Genomic DNA, 21,917 nt, shown 5'->3' with positions numbered 1-21,917 from the left:
GTCGGTGCTCATTTTGGTGGAGTCGGAGTCGGAGTTGGAGTCGGTATAAAATGGACCGACTCCGACTCCTAAAATATATAATAAATTGGGTACAGTAATTCAATGCAGGATGTGCTGAATATTTTTTCATAGGAGTTTGGGAAAGTTATGAAATGTCCTATAAATGGCTGTTATATTCCTGATCTAAGGCTACATTCACACACAACGTTTTTCCTGTGTTTTTTGAGGATACGTTTTTCAGCTGCAAAAGCTGATCATCTTTTTAAAAAACTGCATCACCTGAAAGGTTTTTGAGCTCATAGATAATGTTTTCAATAGCAAAAGCAGATTAGAAATCTGCTCTATCTATCCATTTATCCATATCTGTCTATCCATATCGTATCTGTACCAAAAAGAATGAAAACCGGGTAGTACACCAATATATATTCTGTTCTATCTAAATATCTAGATTATTGGATCATAAAAATGATTAAATGTCTGAGGTTCACATTGTACTACAATAAATTTTTCACTTAAATATAAGCAATATGTGTGGGAGTCGGAGTCGGAGTCGTGGAGTCGGAGTTGGAGTCGGAGTCGGTGTAAGGGAAATTGAGGAGTCGGAGTCGGAGTCGGAGTCGCAGGTTTGGCTTACCGACTCCACAGCCCTGATTGGCTAATAAACAAGCAACTCTGGTAAATCGGTTGCTTGAGGCATTCCCAGCACACAGCAGCGGTGATGGTTCTCACACGAGCCGTACGGGCCGGGGGCAGCTTGGCAGAGGTGTTCATGGTGCACACAGCAGAAGTGGCGTTGGAGACAGGGGTTTCATGACAATGTTGTGGACTGATTTTTCAAGTACCGCTCACACAACTGGTAATACAGCATCGATGGAAAGTGACAGGAGACAGCAGTTGTCAACTATGGTTACAAACTACTTTTCCTCCCATATCGATGTTCTCCCACACAGGTCATTCCCGTTTGACTATTGGGCTGCTAAACTGGACACCTGGCCTGAATTGGCACAATATGCCTTACAGGAGCTCGCTTGCCCAGCTGCAAGTGTGCTATCGGAAAGAGTCTTCAGTGCAGCTGGATCAATCCTGACAGAAAAAAGGACCCGTCTGTCAACCCAAAATGTGGATGATCTAACCTTCATTAAAATGAACCATGCATGGGTTTCCAAGGATTTTGTCCCACCTTTCCCTGATGACACATAGGGTGACAGAAAAATGGCTTGCTTTGGTCCACCTCTTCCTGGGACTTGACCTATTTTGCCTTTTGCATCAGCTGAATGTCCAACATCAACATATGCCACTTTCTAAAACTCCCTAACTGTGCTGCCTCCCCCCCCCATGGCCGGGGTCACCACCTAGCGCACGACACCGTGCGAGTGCCGTTGCCCTGGACAGGTGGGTAGGCCGACTCTTGGGCGCGGGCACTGGGACAGGGTCACTCATAGTGCAATCAAGTGTCTCTGACGGTGGTAGTGCACACCCGCCGTCAGACACACCGCCGTACTATGAGGGGCCCAGTGCCAGTACCGACGCCCACGAGTGGGCCCCCTTGCTTGGGCAGGGCCCCAGCATTTGCAATCTTTACCTCTCCCTGCTCCTCCGCTGTGTAGTCTGGGCCGTCAAATCCATACTGTGCCTGACACCGTCTGAGCCTGCCTCCTGATGTATAGACATATCTTTTGAATGTGTACGCTATCCATACATGTTATCCGGGGATACGGTACCCTTTCTCACCTTTGTGCAATCACTTGCAAGCCATACTGGGCCTAACACCGTCTGAGCCTGCCTCCTGATGTATAGACATATATTTTGAATGTGTACGCTATCCATACATGTTATCCGGGGATACGGTACCCTGTCTCACCTTTGTGCAATCACGTGCAAGCCATACTGGGCCTAACACCGTCTGAGCCTGCCTCCTGATGTATAGACATATCTTTTGAATGTGTACGCTATCCATACATGTTATCCGGGGATACGGTACCCTTTCTCACCTTTGTGCAATCACTTGCAAGCCATACTGGGCCTTACACCGTCTGAGCCTGCCTCCTGATGTATAGACATATCTTTTGAATGTGTACGCTATCCATACATGTTATCCGGGGATACGGTACCCTTTCTCACCTTTGTGCAATCACTTGCAAGCCATACTGGGCCTTACACCGTCTGAGACTGCCTCCTGATGTATAGACATATCTTTTGAATGTGTACGCTATCCATACATGTTATCCGGGGATACGGTACCCTTTCTCACCTTTGTGCAATCACGTGCAAGCCATACTGGGCCTAACACCGTCTGAGCCTGCCTCCTGATGTATAGACATATCTTTTGAATGTGTACGCTATCCATACATGTTATCCGGGGATACGGTACCCTTTCTCACCTTTGTGCAATCACTTGCAAGCCATACTGGGCCTTACACCGTCTGAGCCTGCCTCCTGATGTACAGACATATCTTTTGAATGTGTACGCTATCCATACATGTTATCCGGGGATACGGTACCCTTTCTCACCTTTGTGCAATCACGTGCAATCCTAACTGGGCCTAACACCGTCTGAGCCTGCCTCCTGATGTATAGACATATATTTTGAATGTGTACGCTATCCATACATGTTATCCGGGGATACGGTACCCTTTCTCACCTTTGTGCAATCACTTGCAAGCCATACTGTGCCTGACACCGTCTGAGCCTGCCTCCTGATGTATAGACATATCTTTTAAATGTGTACGCTATCCATACATGTTATCCGGGGATACGGTACCCTTTCTCACCTTTGTGCAATCACGTGCAAGCCATACTGGGCCTAACACCGTCTGAGCCTGCCTCCTGATGTATAGACATATATTTTGAATGTGTACGCTATCCATACATGTTATCCGGGGATAACGGTACCCTTTCTCACCTTTGTGCAATCACGTGTAACCCATACTGGGCGTGAGAATGGCTGGCGAGCTGTTAAGCAAGCTACAGCACCTGTGGTTTGCACACGTAAGTTTTTCATTTTTTTCAGGAATGACGGTTAGGCCTAATTCCGGAACTGCGGTTGACCTGCACTTACTGGGAAATCATCGTTCGCGAGTAATAATTGTAATCAGTGATCCCCATCACTAACGTTGTTCAGCGGGTTATCTGCACCTGTAAGCGACAAACGCTGGCCTTTTCAGTGTAGCGCACATGCAGCCACGGACATGTAAGGGCATGACACACCAGTTATTGGCCAATCTCATGTGCCAGAGCCTCACGTGTCCCTCTAGTAAGCCAGACTCGGACCGCGGGGCATGACGGAGTCTCGTTCGTTAACGGAATTAAGCTTGCAATGTGTGCATCTGTTCTGTAGCTGGCATGGTTGAGGTTGCCCGTGTTGAGTCAAATTACGCCGTAGGCTCCACTCCTGGTGGTGCCCTTCTGGACATTCCTTTAAGGTTCAGCTTTGCAACCATACTGCCCACGTAAAACAAACACTTTGCCTTCATGAACGCTGTTTGGAGGGTCATGACTCGTGGGAATAACGCCGCCCAATCAGTTAACCTGCTAGAGAGATCCTTCGTTGCTCCCAAGCATGAGATCACACTCCCTAGGAGGAAGGTAATGCCACTGTGGCGACCGTACTCCTGGGGGCGACACAAGTGCACTGATGCCCAGCCACTGCTCGATGAATCTGCTGGTACATTGACCCAGACCACTACATTCCCCTCGCACGCTACCCGGCCTGAATCTGACCCTGATGAAACTCAGGTTACCCTTCCCATATACAGTTCCATCTTACACGGTGACAAACAGGAAGCTGCAGATGAAAGTGCAGGTTTGGCCCACCCGCCATCAGACACACCACCGTACTATCAGGGGCCCTGTGCCAGTGCCGTCGCCAACGAGTGGGCCCCCCCTGCTTGCTCAGGATCACAGCACTTGCAAGGTTGAAATACTGTGCAGTGAGATGGAAGATGGGGACGACAAGGAGTCCAGACTAGTACAGGGATTCCCTAGCGAGGAGACTTATTTGATTGTTTTCAATGTTGGGACAGCAATTTTTGGGGAGCACTATACTCTGGAGAATGATAGATGGGGCCCACCATACACTGGAACATTCCAAAGGTGGACATCAGACACTGGAGCAGCATTTACAGGGCCCATTATACACTAGAGCATTAGAAATGGGGCCCATTATGTTTGGAGCATTATTTGGGCCCATAAGACAGTGGAGCTTCATCCATTGGGACGCTATTTCTCTGCCGTATCGGAGCATGATGAGTTGTGGTATTATGTGTTAAAGGGGCGCTCTTTCGCCCAGGGCACATGAAAACCTGGAGCCAGCCCTACCCCCCCACAACTTTAGCCAAATAACCCCCATTTTTCAGTGCGTAACTTGTATTATGAAGTTAATTAAGGTTGACCAGCTTAAGTAAGAAGAATTGATGCTTTTGGCATTCAAATGAGCACTGTAGGTGTGTTTCCTGTTCTCCTCTCACTGCCGACTTTTATTCCCCATTGACTTACATTGGGTTTCGTGTTTCGGGACGACCCCGACTTTTCCCTTTAATCGGCCGATCTTGCTCGACCCGACTTTTGGAAAAGTCGGGTTTCACGAAACGAAACTCGACCATAAAAAACCAAAAGTCGCTCAACTCTACTGTATATACAAGTGAGTAAATACATGAATATGCATATAGACAAGGGTCATATTGATAATGAGAGGGACCCAGTGGATTAATCCACCAAAAATTGTCAAATATCCCATAGCCAAATAACAAAGATGGTATAAACCCTGGTTGCAGAGTACGAGAAATATATAGAGAACACCGAGATAAAGCTGGAAACCTACCTAATGAATATAGTGCTGGGGTATATGATAAACACATACTCATAGAATCATAGAATCGTAGAGTTGGAAGGGACCTCCTGGGCCATCTGGTCCAACCCCCTGCTCAAAGCCAATGGTGGTTAGCTGTAGGGAGAGAGTGAACTAGATCTATGTCAACTCCCATATGCTTGCATCAACTAGCCCCCATATTAAGAAACTAATGCATTATCTTTATTTTGCAGAGCCATCTTTATTGAATTTTTGCTGAATTTTTTGTCGACCTTCCCTCACAGAAAACTGTATTCCTCTTCTTAGAGTACCCTGCTTGTCCAGGTTCACGTCCCCCCAGGCACTTCCCAGGCAGCGGCGGTCCCTCTTCCAGGCGACCCTCAGTAATGGAGACACAGTCCAGGATAACTTGAACATTCTCTTTACTTAATACTTCACATGTTACATCCACAGTTGGCACATCATGGAATTCACTTGTTTCCTCATCTCTCCCTGCTTGGTTGACTCTTCTGTGCAGTACACGCCCGGACCGGACCATCTTATATTGCTCCCCAGATCCTTCCTGGCCTAACCTCGCCATTATGACAATTTCTTCTGCCTGTTTCGCCCAAGACTCAAAATCATCAGTCACCCGGTTTGATGGCCTATGGTAAAGCATCCGGCCCGTCTGTACCGATCCCGTCGAAGCTCCAACTTCTTCCAACTCCTCACTCCAACCGACTCCTGCCCTAAAGGTGTCCGCCCAGGCTATGAGTCACCACATCTTCCTTCTCCTGTACTGGCCCACTGCAATGACGTCCAGTGGCCGTGGATAACATCGGCTGTATCAATTTAATGTTGCATGGCTGCCGAGCCATCCTGTGCATATAGCACATGTGGACACTTCAGGCATCCTGGCCCCATCTGTCTTAACTTCCTCAAAACTTCTGTCTTAACACCCAGCAGTCCCTCCTACACTCAACCCTCTATGCACTAACTATAATCTATTCTATCCGTGCACACTAGTATGCCCCCATCTACTGGCCCACAAAGAAACTACACTTACTCTTATCTATGAGAACTATAATACTAAGGTGCCCTCCTCTAATGTCCGAAGGATGCACTTCACTTTCCCTAAACTGTAAATGAGCCATAATAAACATTACATTATATTAAAGGAACACAACATAATATACATAATCCTACAGAGAATGGTAACACATGTATGAATGTGGCAGTACCATAAATGTGAGCGGTAATACATATTGCTATGTAGCAGTACCACAAATATTAACATAGACATTACCAACATTAGCATATGTAAACATCAACATACTGAGAACAATTAAAGGAAGGGGAGCAAAGAGGTAATTCTATGCCACTACCTTACAAAGGGACAGTGCAAAGATCTTTCTAATGATCATTTTAGACCTGGGGCTTGTAATGATGACAAGGGGGCATCCTCTACATCTAAAGGAAAGAAGATTTAACCTTAATCACAGTTGCAGATACTTTATGGAAAGAGCATTGAAACTATGGAACTTTCTGCCACATGATGTTGATGGCTAATTCACTGCGAAAGTACAAGGAGGATCTGGATGCTTATCTTGAAAATTATCACATTATAAGTTATGGGTACTAGATTCTGTGATGTAATGTTGGTCCAGGGAACTAGTCTGATTGCTGGATTCCGGAAGGACTTTTCCCCCTAATATGGGACTATTAGCACCTGCCTCATAGGGTTTTGCCTTCCCTTCCTCTGGATCAACATCTTATATTAGTCTACAGGAAGGGACGTACATAGAAATAATTGCAGAATAGCAGAAGTTCTAATCGACGCTCCCTCCACCCCCAAAAAAACACAACAAAAATTGGTAATAAAAAACTGAAAGAAGCCAGCGCTGCCTATGTTCAGAACGCAATACATAAAGTGCATATGCACATATTGATTTCTAACTGTATTTCAAAATGAGACATTTAGCAAACAATTGATCAATTCTTCTATAATGCTATAATGCTGTATATCTGCCCCCAACCCCACCTGGAAGAGAAGAAAAATAACTTTTATTATACTCACCTGCGGGGCGGTCCGGTCCGAGGGGTGACGCTCTTCTTGGTCTGGTGCCTCCCACTTTCTTGCAATGCCTTCCTCCTGCTTGCTTCATGTGGATGATGCGTCCCTGCATCATCCACACAGGCTCACTGGCATCACGCTCCTGCGCAGGTGTACATCTCTGACCTCTTGAGGGCAGAGCAAAGTACTACAATGAGCAGGTGCCGGGAAAGGTCAGAGAGGCCCAGCGCCTGCGCGCTGCAGGACTCTGCTCTTCCCTCAACAGGGCAGATAAGTATGTGTCATTGCCGGTTTTATGCAAAGTGGGGCCCTAGGCAAAGTTTAAAACGGGGCCCCAAATTCTAACATATTGCACATCACACAGAAGCTTTTCCGTTGTAGTTACATGCGCTGAGTTCAGGCCGCTAAATGAGTGTGATCGACAATATTGAAGTCGTTCAACACTTGTTTCCCGGCCTCTTTCCACCATCTGAGAAAGAATGATGGGGACAGAATGATCACTACTAGATCACTAACAGATAACCATACAGTATCATGTTATCAGCAGCATATTTACAGTTTACACCCCATAGTCGTCCATATAATATAATGTGCCCCATAGTCCCCCATATAGCATAATAAACTCCTCAGTCCTCCATATAGTATAATACACTACGTATAATACACTACTCATAGTCCTCCATATAGTATAATACACTACTCATAGCCCTCCATATATTAAAATACATTGCTCAGTCCTCCATATAGTATAATACCATCCTCATAGTGCTCCATAGTATAATGCACCACCATAGTCATCCATGTAATACAATTCACTTCCCATAGTATAATGAACCCCATAGTTCTTCATATAATGTATTCTCCATAGTCCTCGATATAGTATATTGCAGCCCACATACAGTATAATGCAGCCACACCATAGAGCATAATGTAGCCACCCCACAGAGTATAATGCAGCCCTGCCATACAATATAATGTAACCCCCCATAGAATATAATGCAGCCCCCCTCTTATAGTATAATGCAGCCACCCCATAGAGCATAATGCAGCCACCCCACGTAGTATAATGCAGTCCAGCTATACAATATAATGTAACCCCCATAGAATATAATGCAGCCCCCCCTTAGAGCATAATGCAGCTACCTCACAGAGTATAATGCAGCCACTCCACAGAATATAATGTAACCCCCCATAGAATATAATGCAGCCCCCCTCATATAGTATAATGCAGCCCCTCCATAGAATATATTGCAGCCCCCTCATAGAGTATATTGCAGCCTCTCATAGAATATAATGCAACCCCTTATATAGTATAATGTAGCCCCTCCATAGAATACCATGTAGCCCTCATATAGTATAATGCAGCCCCCCTAGAATATAATGTAGCCCCCCATATAATATAATGCAGCCCCCCATAGAATACAATTTAGCCTCCTCATATAGTATAATGTAGTCCCTCATAGAGAATGATGCAAACACCCCCCATAAAATATAATAAATATAATACAGCCACCCATAGAATATAATGTAGCCCCAAATAGAATATAATACAGCCCACCTCCCCATAGAATATAATGTAGCCCTCCATATTATATAACACAGCCTCCCCTATAGAATATAATGTAAAATGTAACCCCCCATGGTATATAACACAGCCTCATAGTATATAGCCCAGCCCCACATGGTATATAGCCCAGCCCCACATGGTATATAGCACAGCACCACATGGAATATAGCACAGCACCACATGGAATATAGCACAGCACCACATGGTATATAGCCCAGCACCACATGTATATAGCCCAGCCCACCATGGTATGTAGCACAGCACCACATGGTATATAGCCCAGCCACACATGGTAGGTATATAGCCTAGCCACACATGGTATATAGCCCAGCACCACATAGTATATAGCCCAGCCCACCATGGTATATAGCCCAGTACTACATGGTATATAGCACAGAACCACATGGTATACAGCACAGAACCACATGGTATATAGCACAGAACCACGTGGTATATAGCACAGCACCACATGGTATATAGCACAGCACCAAATGGTATATAGCACAGCACCACATCGTATATAGCCCAGCCACACATGGTATATAGCCCAGCCACACATGGTATATAGCCCAGCACCACATGGTATATAGCCCAGCACCACATGGTATACAGCCCAGCACCACATGGTATACAGCCCAGCACCATGGTATATAGCACAGCACCACATGGTATATAGCCCAGCCACACATGGTATATAGCCCAGCACCACTTGATATATAGCCCAACACCACATGGTATATAGCCCAGCACCATATGGTATATAGCCCAGCACCACATGGTATATAGCCCAGCACTACATAGTATATAGCCCAGCACCACATGGTATATAGCCCAGCCACACATGGTATATAGCCCAGCACCACATGGTATATAGCCCAGCACCACATGGTATATAGTACAGCCACACATGGTATATAGCACGGCCACACATGGTATACAGCACAGCACTATGGTATATAGCCCAGCACCACAGCAACACATGGTATATAGCCCAGCCACACATGGTATATAGCCCAGCCACACATGATATATAGCCCAGCCACACATGGTATATAGCCCTGCGCCACATGGTATATAGCCCAGCACCACATGGTATATAGCCCAGCACCACATGGTATATAGCCCAGCACATGGTATTTAGCCCAGCCACACATGGTATATAGCCCAGCCACATATGGTATATAGTTCAGCACCACATGGTATATAGCCCAGCACCACATGGTATATAGCCCAGCACCACATGGTAAATAGCCCAGCCACACATGGTATACAGCCCAGCCACACATGGTATATAGCCCAGCCACACATGGTATATAGCCCAGCACATGATATATAGCCCAGCCACACATGGTATATAGCCCCCTCCCCCCTGCTGAGAGTGGCCCCACAGTCCAGCACACACAACGATATAGTTAAAAAAACCTACACTTCTCACCTTCTCCTCGTGCCTGCGCTGCTCCCGGCTCCTGTCTCCTGCACTGCCTGGCACACAGCGAACACCCGCTGTGTCAAAGGTATAGCGGGGAATTATGGGAGAGGGAGCGTCGGCTGACGCTCTCTCCTTCATCATTGCTGTGAACTGTACCGGCGTCTATGACGCTGGTATAGTTCAATGCGGCGGCGGGGGGAGTCGGCGCTGGGGGCAGGCGGATCCCCTTCCTCACAGGGGCCCCATAGCGGCGGCATGATGTGCCGCTAGCTGGGGCCCCTGGGGGAGCGGGGGCCCTAGGCAGCTGCCTGGTCTGCCTGCCCCTAATTCCGGCCCTGAGTATGTCTGTGCAGGAGCGCGATGCTGGGGAGACTGTGTGGATGATGCAGGGATGCGTCATTCACACGAACCAAGAAGAAGGACGGTGATCATAAGAAAATGGGAGGCGACTGACCAAGATCAGCGACATCCCTGGTACCGGATCGCCCCTCAGGTGAGTATAATAAAAGTTATTTTTCTTCTCTTACAGGTCTGGCTTGGCAGATATATACAGCATTATTGAATCAGAGGTGCAAAACTGAAAAAGAAAACTAAGGCCCTTTCAGGCCTGGTCATTAGGGGGTTACTGATAGATGCACTAGAGCAATAAAAGATGAATATCTTCTATATCACTAAAGTGTTTTGTGTAAAAGCAGCATTCTAATAATATTATTATTTCCACAGTCTTCAACCTCCAATAAAGGAAAGTTCCCAAAGACTTCTCTGAGATTTTTGCCACAGTTACCAGAGGTACAGTAATATTGCAGTTTTGTCGTCACTGCCGGTTTTGTCCTATATTGTGCTATGTTTTTATTTGCGTGATTTCCTTGTGACTTGAAAACAATTTTTTTTTAAATAATTTGTTACCTCCCCTGACAGTCAGTTGTCTGGTGCCCCCCGAATCACATACACCTTAGACATTCATTCAAACTTGTCAGTATTGGTGAGTTCAGCCGACATCAGTCTAATGCAGAGGTCAGCAATTCATTTTCCAGAGTGGCCACATGAGAGATCGTGACAGTTGTGGAGGGCCGAACCAATAGGCTGAAATTAATTCTACTCAATGTTAATATTGATATATTATTATTATTATTATATTATTGATAATTACATTTAATGTTAATTGTATCACTTAATATTGAGCAGAATTAAGTGTGCTGACATCCCCCTATATATCATTTGAACCTGAGTATAGCCCCTTCTGTATATCGTATGAGCCCCCCACAGCCCCTTATATACTATAAGAGCCCCACACAGCCTCCACCATATGCAGCATGAGGCCCACACCAGCCTCCCACATGTGAGGCATGAGCCCCACACAGCCTCCACCATATGCGGCATGAACCCCACACCAGGCTCCCCCATATGTGGCATAAACCCCACACCAGCCTCCCCCATATGCGGCATGAGTCTCACACCAGCCTCCCCCATATGCGGCATGAGTCTCACACCAGCCTCCCTATATACACTGTATGAGGCCAAAACAGCCTTCTTATATATGGCCTGATGCCCCCATAGCCTCCCCATGTGCAGCTTGACACCGCCATATTTAGCACCATGTGCAGCATGTCGCCCCCATATGCAGCACCATGTGCAGCATGACACCCCCATATGCAGCACCATGTGCAGCATGACACCCCCATAGCCTCCCCATGTGCAGGATGTCACCTCCATATCCTCCCCATGTGCAGCATATAGCCCCCATAGCCTCCCCATGTGCTGCATGTCACCCCCATGCCACCCAAACATCCCATACACATGAAAAAAAAACACCACATACTCACCTCGGTCCCGTTCCCTGGCGCTCTGTCTCTTTTTCTGCCTCCTGTGTGCTTACCCTCCGCAGAACACAGCTGACGTGATGAAATTATGTCATCGCGTCAGCTGTTTCACATGCTGATTGATGGAGGAAGTGGCCGGAGTCCCCTCCACCACCAATGGAGACAACGGAGACAGCGGGCGGGCGGGCATGGTGCAGACCGTGGGCCTCTGGCTTTCAGCCCCACAGCTGTCTCGACCCGCGGGCCGGAATGAGACAGTCAGAGGGTCGGATGTGGGTCGCATTTTGCCCAGGTCTGATCTAGTGTGTTTGGGGGGCTTTATACAGTATACAAAGAAATACCCTCTAGTCATTACAGCATGTGTGCAACTCATTTCTCCACCGTCACCTAGCAGGACTTGGACTGAAATTCTCTCCTGGCTGGAATGTGATTTGTAACTGTTCTATAACCTTAACACGATGGAGGCTGCTTACAAAGTCCTTGTGCTGGTACTTGGTCCCTGTGCGGTTAGCACTTCTGATCCCTGGATCTTCTGCTAATTGTTTCTGGGGATCCAAATGTGATATGCTACAAGTGTGGTGGACTTGACCCCAGGTCTCTCATTTCTGGTCATGTGTATATAAATTGGCTGAAGTCATTTTCCATTCCCTTCTGATATGAGACCCCGTGGAAGCCCTGTTACACCACAAATCGTCCACCCTCACACAACCTCATTATATACTCATCACTTTCTTCTTAGCAGCAAAACAGGCAATACTCATGTTTGGAAAAAAGACATACCTTACCTACAATTTCTATCCTGAATAAAAAACTTTATGACCAATTGATAACTCATTAATGTCTTAAAGGGGTTGTCCAGCCTTAGGGTACAAGTCTGAAATCATTCTACATGACTGCAGACTTGTGAATTCCTCACATTATACGCACTGCGCAGTGTGAGTGTTCTCCACTGTCACCGCCTGGAGCGGGTAGCAATTGGCATACTTCCAGCCACATTCTGACTAGACATGTCCAGCCTTGCTCAATACGCATGCAATGAACTAGGCTGTGCACGTCTAGTCAGCACGTGATTGCATGTATGCAAATTACATTCTTGAGGTCACGCTCCCACCGCGCTCGGCGTCGGCACCGGAGAATCCTCACAGTGTGCCAAACAACAGGCTTTCTTTTGCCTAATCATACAAAGTATCCTCATCAATTTCTGATCCTTACTTTTCCATTATCCACATGCTCCTCATACTACACCCTGCCCCCATCCTCTCTCTATTTTTTTTTCTTTGTAGGTTCTGCCATGTTTTCTTTGTATGTTCACTGTTATATGATCTTTTCAAACATTGATGTCATATACTTGACTTCGTTTTTTTTGTGCTATTATTAAAACATAAAATTTGAAAAATAAATTCAATCCTTGAATTTGAAAGCACACGGGCCCACTTCCTGTGTGGCGAATGTAACGATATGTGAAAATATGAGGGTTATGGCAGATCTGAGTATATATCACATTTCCACAATATAAACCATATAATAACATTATACAAGTATAATCACCATGATATTACTGAACAAAATCGAGTATACCGAGACCAATACTAAAAAAATACCACTGTCCTGTACACACTGCTCTGTTCATCACATGGGGTGCGACTGACTCAGTCTTCCACTAATCCTCCATTATAGACTGGAGAGTGAGCAAAAAAAAACACACCATGACACAGTCCACACACCCCAAATACACAACGCGCTGTCACCACTCATCAAACACACGGGGTGATGAGTGCCCGCAATACACACTGCTTAACTCCAAAGGACCATCTGCCCAACCTTTGAGGGTCAAGCTCACTAGGCCGAGGTGGGTCAGCAGTGACCTATTATTTGTTCTGGGCCTTTGTGCAGTGTTAATCATATGAATGAAATCACTTATCCTAATGTTATATTCCTAATACAATTTCCCCTACAGTACTATTTAAGGGACAAATAATCCCGTCTGTCGGTGGCCACGTGTTGCTGCCACATAGTGACCGAATAATACCACTATTATCGAACATCAGGGTTTTTTTTATCGAAACCAATATTATTATCGATGCAGCAACAGTTGCAATAAAAAATATTCAACCCCTACTGCAAATTAAGTTAATAACAACATTTTCAAACTTTTTGTTGTTTGCAGTAAACCTATGAAATAAGAACAATTTAAATGGCTCACCAGTCACCACGACTCGTTTAACAAGTGGTTTCTCCAAATTTTACTGACTACTGAGATATCATTATTATTCAACTTTTATGACAACTTTTCAATTGTCTTTACTTCTTAGTAGAGCACCTTTTTGCTGATGACCTGGATTACATAGGGCACCCTTTGGCTGTTATAACCTGCGTACATAGTCAGAGATTGACTTCTGACAGTGATCCTGAGGATCGTAGCTCATTCCTTATGGTGCAGTGGCCTTCAGTTCACTAATATTCATGGAATGCCAAGAGAGTGGTCCAAAAAATTAAAGAGGTGAGATCATTGCCTTGCGCAAAAAAACAAGGAAAAGGTTGCAAAACGTTAGCAATTGGAATGGATTGCATGTTCCTATAGATTCAGCTGGAAGCATAGTTTGCAAGTTTAAAGTGAAATTGAACATTGGCTACACTACCTGGACGTGGTAGAAAGAGGAAGCTACTCTGTCATCGGCTGCCACCAGGTTCCTGAGGAGGTAGGTGGTCAAAAAACCTCTACTGAGTGGAAACGTGCAGCAAGCTTTGGTGGCATCAGTCTCTGAGGTTTCTGTGTAGACACTAAGACACATACTAAATGCAGAAGGTGTGAATGCTTGAAGTCCAAGACGTACACCCCTACTGACTTGAAATTACAAGAAAAGGTGACCCTAATCTGCTCAAAACTAGATACGGTAAATAATCCACTGAATTTTGTGGATTCTGTTCTGTGGAGCATTGAAGCACACCTGGAATTTTTTGGGCTTATAAAGATGCAATGCTTTGAGGGAAAGTGGAAAATCAAATAGTAAAACTGGAGAGACAAAAAAGCACAAATAGGGTGTTATCTGATAACCAAATGGTATAAAATAATATAGGTGCGCTCACCTGATAGTATTGTGACAGTCACATATCCTATAGAAGCATGTAAAGGCTGCAGCAGGACCATCAAGGAGATATGATGCAATAAATGAGGAATATGGTGGTTCAGAGTCTGTGATGCCCAAGATTTAAATATATGATCGCACAAAGAGGTGAAGCATGAATGAGTTTTATTGTCAACGTGTTTCAAGGTTTCCATCCTTTTCATCAGGACCAAACCACAATGTGGTGGTCTTGATGAAGAGGTTTGGAAACCTTGAAACGCGTTGACAATAAATCGCATTCGTGCTTCACCTTTGTGTGTGATCGTATCTTTGAACTTTGGGCAGCGCAGACTCTGAACCACCATGTTCCTCATTTTTTGAGGGAAAGAGGGACTCAATCAGGTACCAGGAAATCCGAGAGGAAAGCACCATGCTTTCTGTGAGGAATAGATAATCTTTGATTGGATTTGAAGAAGGCAGTAGCAGCACTCAAACTGAACAATATTAATAAACTGGAGGCCATTTCCCTAGAGGTATGGGTTAAGATTCGACAGGAACACTGGCAGAAGCTGAAGTTGGGCTATGAATGTGGTTTGTAGCAGGTCATAACAGCCAGAGTCTGCTCTATTAAGTATTAAAGACATTTGTCATGAAGGGGTGGAATAATTCTGAGATCATAGTAGTCATTCAAAGTGGTTGACTTCGGTGAAACCACTATTTAAGCTATTGGTGAAACCAGCTATTTAAGGAGTCCTTCTTTTATTGATTAATTGCAAACTGCAAAAAGGTTGTATATTTAATAACCTAATTTGCATAATTGTATAATAATAATAATAATAATAATTTTTATTTATATAGCGCCAACATATTCCGCAGCACTTTACAATTAAGCGGGGACATGTACAGACAATAAATTCAATACAAGTTAAGACAATTCAAACAGTGACATTAGGAGTGAGGTCCCTGCTCGCAAGCTTACAATCTACAAGGAAATGGGGGGACACAGTAGGTGAGAAATGCTTGTTAATTCAGGTCTGGCAATTATAATAGGGATTTTCATATAAAGCTGCATGATCCGGTCATCAGCCCGTGTGTTTAAGTGCAATTGTATATAAAGAATGATTAATATTACCATGACATTGCTGTATACTGTATTACTAGTATATACAGCAGTGACTGAATAATGTCACCATACAGATCACTGACAAACACTACTGTAAAAAGAACAATATCGTTATGAATACTGCAATACAGTGGACAAATAATACCGCCAGACCATAACTACAATATTACCAGTATATACAGTAGTGATAATACATTTATTAGCTACATAAGCCACATTCAACCTGAAACTCAACTGAACACACAAAAATATGTGTTATAAGTGAGTGAGTGCTGAAATGACTAGTAGGGCAACTGGATCATAAAGACGTCAGGATAATGCCGACTAGTCTTACCTACATCCAGAAGTCAATTATCCCAAATTGAGGGCCTACTCATTGTTACACACTGCGGTCTTCAAATGAATAGAATGAGTTCTTGACAATGAAGAACCGTAAAAGTCCTGTCGGTGGGACGCTTGCTCCAGCTGGTAGGGCTGCCGTCATGCACTGAGTGTAGTCGTAAGCAGTCCAGAGCGTGTGATGACCGTGCTGCCAGTGTGAGCGCATGTCCTACCAAGACTTTTACAATCGTAGCATCATACTGGCCTTTTCAATGGTTTTCAACAATTTCTTATGCATACATATTTGTAATGTTAGTATATGACTAGGCTATTCACAAATGTAAAGACGGCAGAAGTGACAATTACAACAAGCTATCAGACAAACACCTCCTAAATATTGAAACACTGCATTATACTGTACTTGAAATTGTTTCTCCAATCTCTAGGATGTGTAATGCGAGAAATATTGATGAGTCTTAGGTAACAGCAGTTAAAAAGTTTTGGACTAGAAAAAGGCAGGAAATTGGTTTGAAATTCTTGATATATTTTAGGTTAGTTCCAAGCCGGAGTGGAGAAAGGCTCCGCCGTGTTTCCTTCTGAGAGACGAAAAGGAAGATGAATCGGAGGATGTCCACGATCTTTACAACTTGTCACAAAGTAAGTTGGGAATATTCTGTTCCAGTACGTGTCATTGTGTTCTGATTTCTCCTGCTATGTAAAATAATGTCGTTAATCTGCACATTAGGAGAAAAGATTTTGGCGACAGCCTCATTCATATACACATGTGGACAAAATTGTTGGCACCCTTCTGTTAAAATAAGAAAAACACCCAATGGTCGCTGAATTAATTGTAAACTCACAAAAGTAATTCTTATTTCAAATTTACTGAATATCAACTAATGAAAATCTGATCTTACTTCATAACTGTTGTTCAACAGAAGCATTAAAAAATAACAAACAAATGAAAATGTCCTGGACAGAAATGATGGTACCCTTAACTTAATATTTTGTTTCACAACCTTTTTGAGGCAATCACTGCAAACAAAGGATTTGTATAGCTTTCAGAGAGACGTCTGGATCTTTCCACAATTATTTTGGCCCACTTCCTCCTGAGCAATCTGCTCCAGGTGTATCATGTGTGAAGGATGCCTTTCCAGACTGCAAGATTTCATCTCCTACCACAGTTGTTCAATAGTATTTAGATCTGGGGTCATAAAAAGGCACTCCTGTCCAATGCTTTGCTCTTAGTCATTATTGGATGTTTTTAGCTGTGTTTTGGGTCATTATCCTGTTGGAGGTTCCACAACCTGTGACTCAGACTTGGCTTTCTGACACAGGGTTGCACATTTGGCTCCAAGTGGCGTTGATAGTTGTGAGATTTTTTTTACCCTGCACAGTTTCAAACCACCCCATGCCAGATGCAGCAAAGCAGCCAGAAAGCATAACCAAGCCGTCTCCGTATTTCTCAGTAGGTACAATTTTCTTTTCGTATGCTTCATTTTTGCACCTGTGAACATAGATCTGATGTGACTTGTCAAAAAGCTCCAGTTTTGTCTCATCTGTCCATAGGACATTTTCCCAGAAGATCATGGCTTGTCAATATGCATTTTGGCAATTCCAATCTTGCTTTTCTATGATTTGCTTTCAACAGTGGTTTCCTTCTATGTCGTCTTTCACTTTGGCTAAGACAGCGATAGATGGTGTGATTTTTCGTCGATTTACCTTTACTTTTGAGGTTGACCTCTAATCTCTCTTGGAACATATTCAGGGCTTTTTGGTTAGAATTCATATTATCTGCCTCTTCCGTTTGTCATCAATTTTCCACTTGCCTTGTCCAAAAAATGGTTACAGTCCCATACACATTAAACTTCTGCATAATATGTGCAACTATAGTAACAGGAACATCAAGCTGTTTGAAGATGGTCTTACAGCCTTCTCCTTTATCATGTTTGTCTTTCTAATCTCTTGAGAGAACTCTCTCCTTACCTTTCATTACTATGTTTAGTGTGCCACACAGCATGATGCCAAACAGCACAGTGACTACTTTTCACCCTTCAAATAAGCAGACTGACTGATTACAAGTTTGTAGACACCCATGATGCTAATTTCAGGACATGCCTTAAGGCCCCGTTAAACACAGCAATCTCGCTGAGGAGATTGCTGATTTTGTGACACATCAGCGATCTCTCCAGCAATATCGCTTTGTGTGACATCTAGAAGTGACCGGCCCCCCCGCCGGGTATCGCTGATCGTGCTGGATCGTCCTGGGCCGTTTTTTCATCGCTGGCCAGCGTGCATCGCTGCGTGTGGCAGCGGGAGCCAGCGATCAACGACGCTGCACGCTGGTATCCAACGTAAACATCGGGTTTCTAAGAGCAGCGTGGCTCTTAGAAACCCGATGTTTACGTTGGATACCGGCTTGCTCGCTGGTCCTGATCGCTGGAGAGGCTGTCTATGTGACCACAATTTATTTATTTATTTAAATCACAATTCAAAAGCAATGTTTGATTTTTATTAGTTAATATTCAGTAAATTTAAATTGAAAATTACTTTTGTCAGTTTCACGTTATTTCAGTTACCATTGTGAGTTTTCCTTATCTTGACAGTGAAGTTCCAAGAGTTAATAATAATAATAATTATCTTTATTTTTATATAGCGCTAGCATATTCCGCAGTGCTTTAAGTTTGCACACATTATCATCATCACTGTCCCCAATGGGGCTCACAATCTAGATTCCCTATCAGTATGTCTTTGGAATGTGGGAGGAAACCCCGTGCAAACAAGGGGGGAACATACAATCTACAGTTTTGCCGATGTGTGTAATTGGAGCATTGAGCAATTGTAGAATCAGTTACAAGCAGGGTCGGCATTTGGGAGAGTGACAAGTTGCGCAATTGCCCCACTCCCTTGGGGGCCTCCAGCGTCTACAGCAGGAGGTAGACTGAAAATAGCATCAAAACAATTAAAAGAGTGAGTAAAAGTCCGATCTATCAAAATCTAAAGTAAATTAATCCGGTCGGTAAACGGCATAACGAGAAAAAAATCAAAGCGCAAGAATTACGATTTTTGACCTCTGCAACATTGCAATAAAATGCAATATAACGTAATCCACACATCATTATGTACCCCAAAATGGTATCAGTAAAAATTTCAGCTCAGGTTGCAAAACTAAACCCCCGCACAGCCCCATATCCCAAAAAATCTTTACAGGTCTTGGAAAATGGTGACAAAAGCAACATTTTTTTTTGTCTTTTACAAATTTCAGATTTGCTTCGCCACATAAATGTAAAAAAAAAGCTATACATGTTTGGTATCTGCGTTCTTGTACTGACCTGGAGAATTATATTGCCAGGTCAGTTTTATTGTGAACATGGTAAATAAAAAAAATTGTGGAATTGTACTTTTTTTTTTTGCAATTTCAGTGCACTTAGAATTTTTTTCCTGTTTTCCAGTACATGATGCGGTAGAATAAATGGTGTCATTCAAAGTACAACTTGTCCCGCAAAAAAACAAGCCCTCATACGGCTAAGTGGATGGAAAAGTAAAAAAAAGTTATGGCTCTTGTAAGAAAGGGACCGATATCCAAGAAGTTTGATTTCTCCTTGCGGAGAATGACATGCTAAGCATGTTGAGATGAGGAGGCTTAAAGCCGCAATGCTCCTCTGGGGTAAGAAGGGGACAAAATAACAAAAACGGAAAAAAAAAATCGCCCCGGGGTGAAAGGGTTAAAATAATTCTTATAGCCATATAATAGCACGAGAGCTCCCTGCAGTCCTACTTCTTTGGATGTTCATGATGAGTTTACGAACAAATTAAAAAAACTTGTCATATCTATAATATGTAGTAGGGGTTAGGGTACCTCCTTAATTGCTAAATATGCAGACAGTTATCAGGCAGAACTTATGAGGCATAAAATTCACCTTTTCCAGTAGTGACCGCCAGTGGCGGATCTTAATAGGGGCGGATGGGGCGGTCGCCCCGGGCCCAAGGTTTTTTGGGGGCCCAGGGCAGGGGCCAATCTGGTCGGCATCTGTGTTAGCCGCCGCCGCCCAGTGGCGTAGGAAGGGGGTTGCGGGGGGGTGCGGGGGGCGGGCCGCCCCCGGCGGCACGTGTGTGGGGGCGGCGCAGCACGGCAGGAGCAGAAATTCCTCCTCTCTGTGCTGTGGGACTCGGGAGACAAGCGTGGAGACGGCCGGCCGAGGCACAGTGAGGAGAGAAGAGGACTGAGTATTAGCAGGAGATTTTGGCAGCGGCTAGCGCAGGTGGGTCACAGGTCACTCACCATTTGGGAGGAGGATGCTCTCTGCCTCTCCCCAGCCTCCCTCCATGCTCAGTCAGCTGCTGAGCTCTCCCTGCGGGCTGCTTCCTTCCTCAGTGTCACACAGAGTCACTCACACTCACACACACAGCAGCCAGGCAGTCGCAGGCAGCCTGTGTAAGGCTGTGTGCACACACTGCGGATTTTGCTGCGGTTCCGCAGCGGTTTTTGACATGTCAATTCTTTCTGCGGATTCTCCTGCGGTTTGCCATCTCCTCTATTGAGGAGATGAAAAACCGCAGGGCAAAACCGCAGAGCAATCCGCAGGTAAAACCGCAGGTATTTTGACCTGCGGTTTCACCTGCGGATTTTACAAAATCCGCGCGGATGAATCCGCACCTAATCCGTAGCGTGTGCACACAGCCTAAGTGTAACTTATATGTTAACACAAAAAAATGGAGTGAAAGTCCAAAATATTTTAGAAACGTAAGAAATTTATTTGAGGAACAACCCCGTTATCCGTGCTAAAGTGCTTACCCATCATGTGCTCCACGACAAGTGCAGCGCCGCCACCAGCGCAAGTGCAGCGTGGCGGCGCTGCACTTGTCCTGGAGGCTGGAGCACATGATGGGTAAGCACTTTAGCATGGGATAACGGGGTTGTTCCTCAGGGTGCGCACCTGGGTTCTTCCCTACACTTTGTGTCCCGGTTTTATGGCCCATCATTACAAGAAGCACTTGGCTCCTTTTCACTTAATATTATATGGACAGGACAATTAGCAGCTGATATTACCCGGTTCCTTCATTGTAGATGTTGTTTATAATTGTCAGTACGATTTTTATGTATAATAAATTTCTGACGTTTCTAAAATATTTTGGACTTTCACTCCATTTTTTTGTGTTAACATGTGATGTGGGAGTGTCCATTATCGATCCCCTTTGAGTCATAATTTTACAAATGGTGACTCGCCTGGGGTACATTGCGAATTGTTCCATTTGGTATTGTTTTATATATATATATATATATATATATATATATATATATATATATATATATATATGTAAGTGTAACTTATACTGTGGCTAGGGGCAGCGGAGGCGGAGCTGAGCCTGCACATTACTGTCTGTGCTGCTTGGGAGCACTGTCGCAGGCAGTGTGTCAGAAATGAATGTCTGTCTGTGACTGTGTGATTAATCATTAACATCCCTAACCAGTAGCCGGCCAGGCCGGTACCCCCTCCCAAGCGCGGCCATTTTATTCCTTTCCAGACCCCGCATCCGAGCAGGCCATTCACCGCCCGGGGGGCGCCAAATTCGGGAACAGCCGATTTAATATTATTTATATTGTTTGACCATACAATACAATTTCTTGTGAGAAAAAAGTAATTTTTCTTTGTTTTTATGGTCTAATAAATGTTACAATTTGTATACCTAAAAATCAGCATATGCAGTGTTTTTGTGAGAAGAGCCACAAA

At 44.4% G+C, this 21,917-nt stretch overlaps 1 protein-coding gene across 1 annotated transcript in view; it reads left to right on the top strand.

Moving 5' to 3' along the window:
• DNAH7 (dynein axonemal heavy chain 7) overlaps positions 1-21,917 on the top strand; it is a 529,416-nt gene that overhangs the window by 35,581 nt on the left and 471,918 nt on the right. Inside the window, exons 2-3 of the mRNA XM_073546702.1 lie at positions 10,580-10,645; positions 16,737-16,842. Coding sequence (XP_073402803.1) covers positions 10,580-10,645; positions 16,737-16,842 — 172 coding nt within the window. The remainder of the gene's footprint in view (positions 1-10,579; positions 10,646-16,736; positions 16,843-21,917) is intronic.

Source organism: Dendrobates tinctorius, unplaced genomic scaffold (genome assembly GCF_039654945.1).
Source record: "Dendrobates tinctorius isolate UK_male_01 unplaced genomic scaffold, ASM3965494v1 ptg000150l, whole genome shotgun sequence".
Lineage (NCBI taxonomy): Eukaryota > Metazoa > Chordata > Amphibia > Anura > Dendrobatidae > Dendrobates > Dendrobates tinctorius.
This window is presented reverse-complemented; position numbering and strand designations above follow the sequence as displayed.